Source organism: Heloderma suspectum, chromosome 6 (genome assembly GCF_057233095.1).
Source record: "Heloderma suspectum isolate Gila_16-S chromosome 6, 16-S_ref, whole genome shotgun sequence".
NCBI lineage: Eukaryota > Metazoa > Chordata > Lepidosauria > Squamata > Helodermatidae > Heloderma > Heloderma suspectum.
The window spans coordinates 23,373,437-23,386,471 of record NC_139463.1 but is presented as its reverse complement, the minus strand read 5'-3'; the positions used below and the strand labels follow the sequence as shown (position 1 = coordinate 23,386,471).

At 46.5% G+C, this 13,035-nt stretch overlaps 1 protein-coding gene across 1 annotated transcript; it reads right to left on the bottom strand.

The window, feature by feature from the left end:
- Positions 1 to 3,120: 3,120 nt before the first annotated feature.
- RPUSD4 (RNA pseudouridine synthase D4) lies at positions 3,121 to 12,711 on the bottom strand. The gene is made up of 7 exons (XM_084803787.1): positions 12,521 to 12,711; positions 9,083 to 9,248; positions 7,958 to 8,159; positions 7,639 to 7,732; positions 6,687 to 6,837; positions 6,120 to 6,217; positions 3,121 to 4,160 (listed from the first exon to the last, which is right to left on the bottom strand). The coding sequence occupies exons 1-7, from the start codon at positions 12,686 to 12,688 to the stop codon at positions 3,951 to 3,953; spliced, it is 1,089 nt and encodes a 362-aa protein (XP_084659913.1). The 5' UTR covers positions 12,689 to 12,711; the 3' UTR covers positions 3,121 to 3,950.
- Between the last annotated feature and the right edge of the window lie 324 nt (positions 12,712 to 13,035).

Genomic DNA, 13,035 nt, shown 5'->3' with positions numbered 1-13,035 from the left:
TTCAGCAACCCTCTGCAGGGATGTGGGGCTCTGTGGATTTGGTTTCATATCCAGGAACATGCAGGGATGTGCTCGGAGGAATGGCTGGTAGCCAATGGGTAATCCTGGTTCTCGTTTCCAGAGAAGAGGGTGGCATGGGGGGCGATCACCAATGCGGAACACCTGCATTCAGATAATATTTTTAGTCCTGTGGGGTGTGTGGTGGGACTGGCAAATCTTTTTTCCATCCTTGATGTTAAAAAGACACTCTGCAGGAATTTCGAGAACAGCAGAGCTCCAACTCTTCACTCATAAACCAGAGATGGGATTTATTTCAGAGGCACAGAAAAAAACGTTTGAAAGCAGTCTGATTCCCAAATTTTGCTCTAACCAGAGGCACTAAGCACTAAGTGCTTAATGCCTTAATAGCACTTTCAAGTATTCAAAGCCCTTTGTGTGCCTTGCCGAATTGTAATCCATACAACTCTGTAAGGTATATCAGTATTATTACTCTCTCTCAGGTTGAAGGACTGAGGCCGAGAGTGGCATGACTAAGGCCACCTAGTGGGTTTGTGGCAGAGGTGGTATTCAAATCAGAGATATTCCAATTTATAGCTCAGTCTTCACCAGCCAAGACTAAAGCAATAGCCCAACCTGGGGCCGGGGAACGTTTTTTCTGTCAAGGGCTGCATTCTCTGGGGCGTAATCTGCCAGAGGCTGCATGCTGGCAGTGGGTGGGGCCACAGCCAGTGGTGGGTTTTAGAAATTAGGCCACAGGCCACCTACCTGTCCTAATTTATCCAGCTTCTCTCTTTGCCAGCAAAATCCACCTTACACAGCCCAAGTGGCTGTAATTTAAGGGTATCAGATACACCATTTCAGCACCTGTGACTGCCAGTCAAAATATTTTGGGAGTTCGGCTTCGGTTATCGCCAGTCCGTATGACCAGCAGGCACAGATGCTGCCTAATGCAGGTTGAGCCATTTACACAGCTGGATTCTGGCAATGAGCACAGAGGTATCCTGGCTAAAAGACTTGCTTTCTCGCTTTGGCACTTTCCACACTATGCTACAGTGCCAACCTAGGAACCTCAGAAATCTTGCTCAGACTGGAGATTTCAAGACATTGACTTTCAAGCTTATATTTGTAGCATGATCCAGTGCCCCACCAAATCCTCCACTCCTGCAGTAATCCTACATGTGGAGTACCCTTTCACTAACCCCAGCTCCAAGCCCCACTCAGCCTTTCCTGGACATGGGCTCTTTATGCTGTAGGTCACAGACTGAAGAATGCCCATCTGTGTTATGTTAAAGCTGAGCTTTTGGGGATGTTGAATTCTGTCCCCAGTAACATATCACAATATATGGGTAACAGTGCAGTCATAAGACCTTCTAGAAACAGGCCATATCCACCCAGAGTGGCATAGTCTGTTTCATTTTGAGGATGGACTGACTATTTTTCTTGAATTGCCATTCAAAACACGAAAAGCAACACCCTGGAAAAAAAGCATTTCTTTCTAGAGTAATAGCTAACTCCTCCAGAGATCTGTGGATTCTGCAATTCTCTCAGTTCAGTGTAGTGCAGGATTTGGGAGGTGTTATCCCCACAAAACAAGGGAACCCTGCAAAATTCTGCCAGTAACTATGATGCTGAGTGCTGAAAACTGGCAGCTGCCACTGGGAAAATATCTTACCCTTTCCTATGTCTAAGCCCAGAGGCAGCCATCCCGCCAGTGCTGTCCTCCATATTTTCTGACAAACCAAACCTACATAATGTAAACTAGAAAAACATTTTAAGCACCGTGGAAAGCATATAGGATGGAGCGTTATTTTGGTTGGGGTACCTGGGGCATGGTCCAGAAAAGTAGTTTATAAATAGAAGTTTAAAAATATTTTTAGTAACATACTTTAAATTGATATTACAATAAGATAATACTTTTTTGTTTCATTGAGTGACAGCTTATGGGGAAATGCAGGAATCAAGGAGAGATCAGAGATGGTGCAGCATCTGCTCTCCCTGTTGCATGGGGAGAAACTGGCCATCCATCCAGCGTTAAACTGAGCCACTTCGTATTTTGCAGATTAGTAGATCCACTTGTATACACACACAGGAACTAGGGAGAGTCACACTTTTTGTTTTGACCATAGATACACACCAGCAGGACCCAAAGTCAGTTGTGTACAGCCTGTACACATGGTAAAAACCAACAACAAAAATGCATGTGTGGTTTATGAATGTTATAGGAACATGGTTGGTGCATTTGGTATGCGCTAACTACTGCAATGAGTGAAGAAGCCCATATATGTGACAGAGAGAACGCACGCAGATAGGTAGCCTCCACTCTTTTATTTGGACTGTGAGCTAAAAGTTCAAAGAAAAGATGGAGGGGGGGCATTCTTTGATGAGCTTCCGCCAGGCTTTAAAAACCTGGCAGTTCAAGCGGGCATTTGGGGTGGGTTAGGGTTTTTTAGAGCAGCATTGGGGTTTTTTTTGGTTCAGTTGATTATGTAAATTTGTCATTAGTGTTGTGCGCCGCCTAGAGTGGCCAGGTAGCCGGCCAGATGGGCAGCTAATAAATCAAATAAATAAATAAACGTGGTCTCGTAGCTGGGTAGGGAACTGTGCCAGCCCCAGATTGCCTTCTAGATCATCTTGTAGGGCCAGATGACATCGGGGGGGAAGAGCTGGATGTCAGGGGATGCTCCCACCCCTTTTGCTGGGGGCTCAGACATAACCCAGGTCCATTCTTCTGTGCAGGGAGAGGCAAGGAGCGATTGCTCTGTGTCTCTACTGTGTGAGGCGTTCTCGATGCTAGAAAAAGGCAGCCTCTCTCCAGCACTGGGAGAGGAAATCCCGACTGGTATCTCTGATCAGTAATCCCTGCTGTTATCTCCCTGTAAGTAATCAGAGATTAGAGTAGGGTTTCCTCTCCCAGCACAGCCTCTCTCTAGTGCCAGGAGAGGGGGCATGGGCTGGAAGGGAACCTCTGTGGGTAGAAGTTCCACCCACCTCTGCATGACCATGCTAAAGATCGAACGCCCAGAGAAGATATAGTAAGGCTACCCTGTTGAACCCGCAAGTTGGAGGGGAAGTTTGAAGCTATTTCAATATTGTACTCAAGATACAATCAAAATTGAGTTTATGTCTCCTTTGGTAATACCTATTTTATTTAGCCCTTTAGAATGCTCAAAGTACTTTGTATACATTATCTTGTTGTAACCCTTCCAACAGCCCTTTAAAGCACATCAGAGTTATTATCGCCAAGTTAGAAGCAAATATTGCAGGTTGGCTGGTGGTGGTGATGATGCAAAGGCTAGGAGAGTTCATAGCAGAAGAAGGATTCAAATCAGAGACTTCCTGATCCATAGCTCATTCTTTTGCCTACTACATCAGCTCTCCCCAAGCTGGAGGCCTCCAATGGTCATGCTGGCTGGGAAGGGTGGGAATTGCAGTCCAACACATATGGAGGGCACCAGGTTGGGGAAGGCTGTATTACACCATCCTAGCTGTATGGGACACCTGACTGCATCTCTCTTTAAAAAAAAAAATCCCTGCTCCAGTTAAATCACATCCATTCAGTATAGGCCAAGTTATTTATTTAAGCAGAATACCAGTTTCTGTTGGTCTGATTTTCAAATGCCTCTCGACTCCCAGCCCAAACACTTCCTCATAAATGTTGTTTCAATAACCAAGGGATGTCACACAGCCTGCACAATCTTTAACAAGTCCCATTTTGTTTCAAACCCCAAAACACAGGCCTTGGGAATCCCCACCTCCACTTCCAGTGCCTGCCAGGGGCACAAGTTTCTCTGGAGGATTGCACACTTCTGGGAAAAGCAGATCTCTCTATTTTGCACTCGGTCACCCGAGTCCAAAGCACTCTGCTCTTCATGGAACCCGCCCACGAGGTCTCAGAAAGTCACGGAAAAATGTTTTGCCAACAAAGCAGTTCAGGCCACCAGGGTCTTTGCTCATTCTTCCCCCAACTTGGGAAACTCCAGCTTCAGTCGCTTTAAAGAGCGAATGAAAAAGAGGGGCGGTCTGCAGACCAAGTGGATTTTCTTCTCCCCGCTGCCACTGAGATCGGGCAGGGTGAGCTGGCAGGCATGGAGGTGGAGCGGGAGATGGCGGGCTTTGACTTGTTCCAAGCCCAGTCTCTTCAATGTACCCACAGGGAGCTTCTGCAAAAGAAAAAGAGGAAAGATGTGGTGACCTATTAAGCAGCAACAGCAAGGATCTCTTAACTTTCCACCATAGATCTCCAATTATGTTAGATCCAACAAAAAGTTCTCTTTTGGACCACAAAGGAATGAGGGAACAGAGAAGTAAAGGCCCTTTGTGTTGAAAGGTGTGATGCCCCTCATGGATAAAATGCACCTGATGTGAATATGTTATTCTCAATATTTTTGAGAAGTGTCATCTTAGAAATGGACTTCATAGCTGAAGCAAATACATTTCTTAATGGGTCACAATCGTTTCTTGGCTTTAAGTCTATACGTTTTGAGAATTATGGGTGGTGAAAGCTTCGGGTAGCTGTACGCTTCATGGTTGGTCACTGGGAAGATCAGCATGGTCCAAAAAAAAAGTTGATTGGTTTACATGGATGTGTGAGGTAGTATTCCATGAACATATAGTGAATTTGGCTTGAGATTCTCTTCAAGATTTAAAAGTATATGGCAGGCCTTTTTCTGATTATACATAACAAAGAGAGAATTAATTTGCTGTCAATGAAAATGAAAAGGGCCCATGCATGTGTATTTGCTACAAAGGTGTGTTTACTTATTGGAAATAATGTAGCCAGCCTTTGTGATGCCTATGTTGTGGTGCACTGGTTATTCATATAACCCTGTATATGATTTGTAAAAATAATAATGATAAAAACATGGACAAGTCCTGGCCTACGGGATACTGTCCCCTGTCCAAGCAGACCAACTCATGTGAACTGTGTTATAGAAGCATCAGAGACCTCAGCATCCAGATTCAACAGGCATACATATGACCAAATGGATGCCTAATGGGGTTTGTGCTTAACAGCAGTTCAAGGCATGAGCTCCTTTTGATTCAGTCACAGTGATGCCTTACAGAAGGATATCGGCCATCAAATCCCTGCCCAAAACCCCTCGAGACCCATGAAAGTGCATATGCTTTCTGATTGTGAAGCCCTTACTGCTAAAAGGCCCCAACTTATTTACAGAGTCTGGCAAAACACATTTCTGGCCCCCAGATTGCTGTCTGGAGAATAGAGTGGTGCCGGGAAATACAAAAGTTGACCATCGCTCCCTTAAATAAGGCATGCTCATGTTGAGTAGGCCATCTTTCAAGGCCTGGGACTACTGGCTCCTGGTATTCTTCCGAAGTATTTACCATCAAATAGACAGGGAGTGGTTTAGTGGATTGTACTCTGATTTGAAACAGACGACCACCAGATCAGGGTGGGAGATCACACTATACCCAACAGAGATCCCACTGTAATGAACATTCCAAAACGGAGAACTGCCAGGAACTATCACACTAGGCAGCTTTCTAAAACTTGGGCATAGCAGCGATCCTAGGCAAACTTACTTGCGAGTGAAAAAGAGTAATTGAACAAAGTGTGTCTTACTTCCAAGTAGGGCTGGGCATTTGACCAGATATTTGTAAAGCCTCATTTTTAAAAAACAATTAAAAAGACGATTCATCAAAAATATTTTTAATAATTTAGCATAAATATTATTGTGAAAATTAAAGTTTAAAACTGGTACTGAATTATTCTAACAATGTTAGGTAAGGTTTCTATAAATGTGAATGATTCACTGAACAGTGCTTCTCTTTGGTTTTTATCTTGGAACGCTAGGATCAGCCTACGCGTATCCAAAAAATTAAAAATAAAAGTAACTGTGATTATTGAAAGAGAAAAGTCCATTTTCAAAGGAAGTTCTGCTAAGTAGGTAGCAGGACAATTCTTCAAACATCAGCAGCATGGAATACCTGACAATGTTTGACCATGGAAATTGACTGGTAGGCCAGGCCTAATTCCAAGCAAGCTTGGATAGGACTGCGTTGAAAGCTAGGGCATTAAAAGCACCTATTTCACCCTCTTGCCTTCTTACATTAAAGTTCAACATCGCACTTGACGGCTCTTTTCATTAAGCCCCTCTTACCTGTGGTGCCAGCTTGCTCCAGTGAGAGTATTTGTGATCCCCAAGGACTGGACTGCCTAAGCCATAGGCCAAGTGGACTCTGAGTTGGTGCTTTACTCCTACACATAGGGGGAAGGGAGAAGATGGGGAGGGGGGGATCACAACACAAACACACACATCTTAATGAATTACAGCCAAATATACTTGCTTGCTCATTCTTGGCAATTACCTGCCCAGACAGAGTTCCATATGCAGGCTGCCTCTAGGGAAAGAGTGAACTTTGACTGGCTAATCCAGCTGGGTACCAATGCCAGCAGAGCAAGCATGCAATGAGAGGGGAAATCACACCTAGTAGAGCAAAATACGATTGTGAGCCCTACCAGGAAGTTTCAAGTTGACCAAATTTCATCTGTATTCCATGGTACAGCAGAAGTGTCCAACTGAGATTAAAACTGCCAAGTCCTGAGACTCTCAGGCAGGCTTTCAATACTTTCAGTTAACATCACTTGTTCTATTTAGGAACTGCAGAAATGACAGAAGAGGGCTGGCAATTAGAGGCACCAAAGAGGGGTGGACATGAGGCCTCACCTGTGACTGGCTGCAATTCCAGTAAGGAGCAAGAGGAACAGCTGCTCAGCACATGGTACCGGGTCACTGCCATATGGGCATCTCTGTGTCGGCGCACTTTGAACATCTTCCCATCCTCATCAGACATGCGATAATTTGGAGCAAGTGTCATCTAAGCCAAAGAAAGACAAAATGCATCACAGCGTAGAGGTGCATCACTCAGCATCGGCTTCTCATTGCTAAAAACACTGGACAGGTAGATAGGACAACAGTGAGGGCAATTAGTAGCCTGAATACAGAGCGGGTAGGGGAGACTGCCATCTTTCTCAGGATGGCAGATCATTGATATCTGCTTCCCTGTATTGTCACTGCATTGCTTGGTGTGTGTGTGTGTGTGTGTGTGTGTGTGTGTGAGAGAGAGAGAGAGAGAGAGAGAGAGAGAGAGAACAGCCAAGACTTACTGACCTTGGACAATAAAGCCAATACAAGAGGAAGTTATAGAACAGCTCAGGTGGCTCTGCGGCACAGATATCTGCTCCCCCATATGATGCTGATGGAAATAAGTCCACTTTGGGCACAATTATAGCAGAGCAGCCTTCCCTGACCTTTTGCCCTCCAGAGGTTTTGGACTACAGCTCCTTTCACCCTTGACCATTGGCTCTGCCAACTGGGGCTAATGGGCATTGTAGTTCCAAACATCTAGCAGGCGCCAGGTTTGGGATGGCTGTAGTAGAGCAAGCATTGTGCAACACTGACCGGAAAGCACTCAGGAGCAGTGCACCATTTATTTTAGGGGCTGTACCATGGATCTGGGACGCTACTCTAATTATGTACTGCATTGGACTTTCCAAGAATAACACTTAAGTAATAAATTTGCCTCAATGCTGGGGAGCAATGGAAAACATCAGAAAACCTTCCTGGGCAGTGGGGTGGCTAGAACAGGCAAGTTATTGCCGACAGGAAGCAAACTCACCTTATGGTGTGACTGCTGGCTTTCCACTTTCTTCTCCACAATGGGAATGTCTACCAGCCCCTCTGATGGGTCTGGCTGCCCAACGCAGATCGCCCTGCCAAGGTAACAGTGATGAACAGTGTCACATTTCACATCCTCTATGATAGCCATCCGTAGTCCTTGCAAGCAGGTCATGGCGTGCTAGTTGCTCTCCTATCTGGTCCTGCACCAGAGATGCAGTCCTGAGGAGACCCCTGGCTTATGGGAAGTCAAAGCTTCTCATGAAGCTCCCCCCACCCCACAAAAAAACCCAGTTGAATGCCAGTAAGATGTCGCATACCAGTACTTCTTCTCCACCTGTCGGGTTCTGAAGAACTCCTGGACCTGGTGTGCAGTGTCCTGGTCCCGTGCAAGCACCATCACCCCAGTGGTTTCTTTGTCCAGCCGGTGACACAGGTGCAGGGGTTCAGCTTTCATGCCATCCAACATCTTTGCCAGGACAGGCAGCACATCTGTGATGCAAATCTTCACCTTGGGGCCACCTGGGAGGAAAGCAGAAACAGTCTTGATCACATACTTTCCAAAGAGATTTCCTTCCTCGGAGCAGCTGTGCTCCCAAAGGTTATGAAACTCTGAAGTATCACAGACTGGAAAGGACCATTTTCCTGCAGCACCGATTCGTGCATCAATCCACTGAGTTACTTGGAGACATGGTTAGATGTCAACATCAGGATGACTACATAATTAGGATGTTGGATGTCACGTAACGAGGCCCTGGCCTAACTTTACTGGCCTGTGACAAGTAAAATCTTCCTGTAGGCCACAGGTTGTAGCCCCAATACCAAGGCAGAGGAAGCAGGAACAGCAACTCTAGCTGGGAAAATTAAGCAGGGCTTTGCAGTTCTGCTTTGTTCTTCTCTTGGTCTTTTGCCTAGTAGAAAGACTAGGGCAGGGGTGGGGAATGTATGGCCCTCCAGATGTTGGTGAACTGCAATTCTCCCCAGCCCTAGGAAGAATTGGGGTGTCTAACCTCTTCCAACCCGAGGGCCAAATTCTAACTCTCAGGGGGTGCATTGCAGTGGTGGGCAGGGCCAAAGGCAAAAGGGGCCAAAATACCAAAACTATCAGCAGATTTTACTTTAAAGCTCTGTCAGTGACTAAGCCTTAGGAGAGGCATCTCAACCTTTTAGAATGGGAGAAAAAACTGCACAAAAGCAAGGAAACTACAAAACTATTGTTGGTTGGGGGGGACAGAGTGAGTGGTCACTAGGAAGGAGCATGGCTTTCTGGGGAATCCTGGAGGGCTGGATCTGGCCTCCAGGTTGGCTGGATTTGGCCTCCAGGTCAGCTGGATTTGGACCACAGGCCTGATGTTCAACACCCCTGCTTTACAACAACTACTAGACCACTACAATGACCTTTCATTAATATCAAAAGAACATCGACAACACTGCAATCCACTCACCATGAACAGGGAGGCCATAAGGTTTGTTAATCACCACAATCTCTTTGTTCTGGTAGAGGATTCCCCGTTTGAGTGCCTTGGCCAGCACGTTAGGATGAACCCGCTGTAACTGTTGGGTTGTCTGAGCAAGTTCTCGCACACGCCTCAGTACTGGATCTTTTGGAATCTTTGAATAGCCAAAGATGAAAGGATAGGGAAGTTAGTCAGTCTCTTTAATGCACAGCTTTTACAACCAAAATATGTTTTTAAAAGCATGTACATGCAGAAGGCAATCTAATAATGAGAAAGTGCTTTTTTTATGAAGATGAAGAAACAACCATGCTGAAAATGGCAATCTAAAGTCCACGACTGCATTTGGACCTCACGATAAGCCATAGTGGCTTAATAAGCTACTCACAGTAGTTTATTTTTTTAATAGTCCATGATGCCCTGTCACATGATCAGGCTAATAAGCTACTGTGAGTAGCTTATGAAGCTACTGTGACTGGATTCAGACAACATGATAATCCATGATAGGTTAAATAACGCGCAATGGTTTATCGTGGGTTATCGTGCCATCTGTGGGGAATTTTTAAATCCACTATGGCTCATTTGCCCAAAATAACCCACTCCAATAACCCACAGACTGCTGTAGGGATTATTTAACCTACCATGGGCTATCGTGTCATCTGGCAGGCACCGTGGGTTATTTTGGTGGCCTACAGAGTTGCGCTGCAAGAACGGTTCAGACCGCTGCTGCTCTGCTCCTTCAGGCATTCTCTGTGTTAAGGAAACAGTCTATACGGGCTATTTCAGCAGTGTCTATGAGGGGAAAATGCCAACTGGGAACACCTTAAGTTTGCAGGATAGGGGCCAAACTTCACACACAGCCTCTCCTAGTCAGGAGGCACCCGATGCACCATTAAAACCCTGAGCAATGACCCCAGAGAAGCAAAAATCCTCAGTGCACCAAAAAAGAGAGTGGTGGCTATAAAAGCCTTGGAGGTTTGCAGGATCGTGATCAAACTTCATACACAACTGTAGTGCTCTTTCGCTATAGAACTTTATAGCTTTGGTATATGTTTTGGTGCACTCAGGATCCGCACCACCCCTTTTTTTTGGTGCACTCAATTCTTAAACGTTACATTTAAGAATTGGTGTCTGGGTTTGTTTGTCTTTGTCTTCCTCAGCTCTCCCCAACCCCCAATTTCTATCATGTCTTTTAGATTGCAAGTCTGCAGACAGGAGCAGATTTGTGTTTATTGATCTTATGTAAGCTGTTCTGGGAGCCTTTTTGGCTGAGGAACAGGGAAAATGCTTTAAATAAACAAACTTGTGTCCTGCCAAGGCTGTTTTTCATTAAAACTAAACGAACAAACACTGGGAGACTGTTACAGCCTTCTGCCACATAATGTCTAGCTTGGTCTTGGTCTTCATGCTTGTCGGAACACAGCAGTGTCGCAAGAACTAATTCAGTCTTCACTAGAAATACATCAGATGTATAAAGTAGACTCTGGAGGAAAATAGCAAAGTGCAGGCTGATAGGATTGTGAAAGGAGGTCCTGTTGTAGGCATAAAAGCATTACAATGAGGAACAGGTGATTCCATCACAGAAGCATGTGAAACAGGACTTGGATTGGGGTGTGGAGGGGGAGGTTGCTTGGGAGAAGGCCCAAGTAAACTCAATGGGACTTACTTCTAACTAAATATCACTCCAATTGTGCTGCAGGTATGCTTCCTAGGAATCAAGTCCCATGGAAATCAATGTGGCTTGCTTCAAAGTAAACACACTCAGCAAAGGGCTAACCTAAAATACCAAGACCTGAGAGAATGGTAATCTGGGAACAAAGCAGGCCAGGAGGATGCCCGCAACCGTTCTATATACAGGACTTTGGGATTTAGCTGGACATGCTTTTATTGCAATGGTTAACAGCTCCCCCAAGGCACAGCTGCTGCATCTAGCTCTTCCCTCTCTGAGCTGGTTCACATATAATGACAACCCATGGTTTGTCAGGCACAAGCAGAAGCAAATGTGCTGCCTCCAGGGGGCTCCTCACTTCTACTCTCAATTAACACTGTTGCTGGGTTGTTTAACCCCAACAACTCCAAAGTGTCCCAGCTTGGAATCACACTAACAACCTACAAACAGGGCAATCGTGAATTGAAAGCAGAGGGGTGTGCAGAAGGAAGTGTGCTCATTTACTCACACTAATTTTGGCAATTCGTGGGCTAAAGAATCCACAATTGCTGTCACATGTGAACTGGGTCGCTGTCTTTAGACAGTGAAAAGATCTGCATGGCTGACTGAAAAGGAGGAAAGATGGCACAGCCGGGCAGCAGGCCACCCAATTACCAACATGAATGTGAGGTGAGGTGGGGTGAGGTGGGAATCATTAGCTCCAATGACCTAAGGAGGGCTGGTTATGGGGAAAACAATATGCTGCTCCAGGACAGTATCATGTGTCAGCTGGCATTGAAGCAGCCCAAAGCAGAAGGCCCCAGTTCATTCTTCAGCTAAGGCTAGGAAAAAATCCTGCCTGAAATCCTGTCTTCCAGATATTTTGGACTACAACTGCCAGCATCCCTGACTATTGGCTATGCTAGCTGGGGCTGATGGGAGTTGAAGTCCAAAACACCTGGAAGTCACCAGGTTGGGAAAGGCTGTCCTAGAAGCTACTGCCAGTCAGTGTAAATGACTCTTCCCCAACCAGGTCTCATCCAGTCGTGTTGGACTACAACTCCCATCAGCCCTAGTTAGGTATGGCTAGCATGAATAACTACTGCCAACTCAAAATGACTGAGGAAAGGTCAGAGGTGGAGCACTAAACATAATTGTGCAAGCACACTCCTTGCCAGCGCCCCCACCTCAGAATCAGGGTCAGTAGAGGGTCCCTGGGATCCAGTCAAGAGGATCAGGATGGCAAAGATTCTGGAGAGTTGCTGTCCACCAGAATAGGCAATACTGGGCTACGTGGACCAACCATCTAAACCAATATGTCAGGTTCCTATGTTCCTGAATGCAACTGTGGTTTATTATTTCATGTAAGGCGACGAGGACCTTATGACAGCGCGGCAGAGCGCAATTAACGTTGCTACTTTCTGGACAAGATGTGTCTAATTTTTATATATTTTAACTTCTACATTTTATATTTTAAACGTTACGTGTTACAGAATGTTTTTTAATTGTGATGCTTGTGACACGAATAAATAAATAAATAAATGAATGAATGCCATCGCCTTCGGGATTAAACGGCAGGATTAAAAAAAAAAAAAGCTGTTGCTCGGGCTTGCGAGTTATTAAGCCGTTCTACCACTTTGCGGCCTTAAATCGGAACACCCGCACGTGGCTGGGAAACCAACGAGCCCATCGCAAGCCGCTTAAAGGGCTCCCAAGCCACAATGCATGCTGGGACGCGTAGTCCCTGCGTCCCCGCCAATCACCCCGCCCAACGGACTTACCTCCTTCTGAGGCTTTTGCTGCTCCCGCTGCTGAGCCCGCACTTGCTCCGCCAGCTGCTCGGCGGTGAGAGGGGCGGCCGCGCCCTGACTGCGCGACAAAGGCCGCCGCGGCGGCCGCGTCATACCGAAGCCCAGGACCCAGCGAGGCACCCCGCTCCGAGCGGCCATTTTGTTTAACGCCGCTCGATGTCAAGCGGCATCCAGAGCTGGGCGTGGCCTCATCGATTCCCCTCCTCCTTTCGCTCGCGGGCTACCGCCGCGCCAAATCGGAGGCGGGCCGTGCCAAGCGTTCCAGCCAACCGACCCTAACGTTTCTCTAATGGCGAAGGGCCCCTCCGAGAGCAGGCTTCACCCTCCAATGAAACGGCGGCGCGAGGCTCCCCGCGGCCAACCGCATCCAATCACACTAGGCCTTACGGGCTGCGGCCAGGGGAAGAGGTCGGCGCGCCAGTGACAGAAGGACGGAACGGCGGCGCCTGAGACCAATGGGAGCGGGCGAATTGAGGCGGTGGGCG

Excerpts from the sequence above, each read along its gene's own strand:
- RPUSD4 (XM_084803787.1), bottom strand. The coding sequence starts at position 12,688 with ATGGCCGCTCGGAGCGGGGTGCCTCGCTGGGTCCTGGGCTTCGGTATG. Across the intron at positions 6,838-7,638 it reads GCCAGCAGTCACACCATAAG|ATGACACTTGCTCCAAATTA; the intron begins GTGAGTTTGCTT and ends TCTTTGGCTTAG. Across the intron at positions 6,218-6,686 it reads GGAATTGCAGCCAGTCACAG|GAGTAAAGCACCAACTCAGA; the intron begins GTGAGGCCTCAT and ends CCCTATGTGTAG.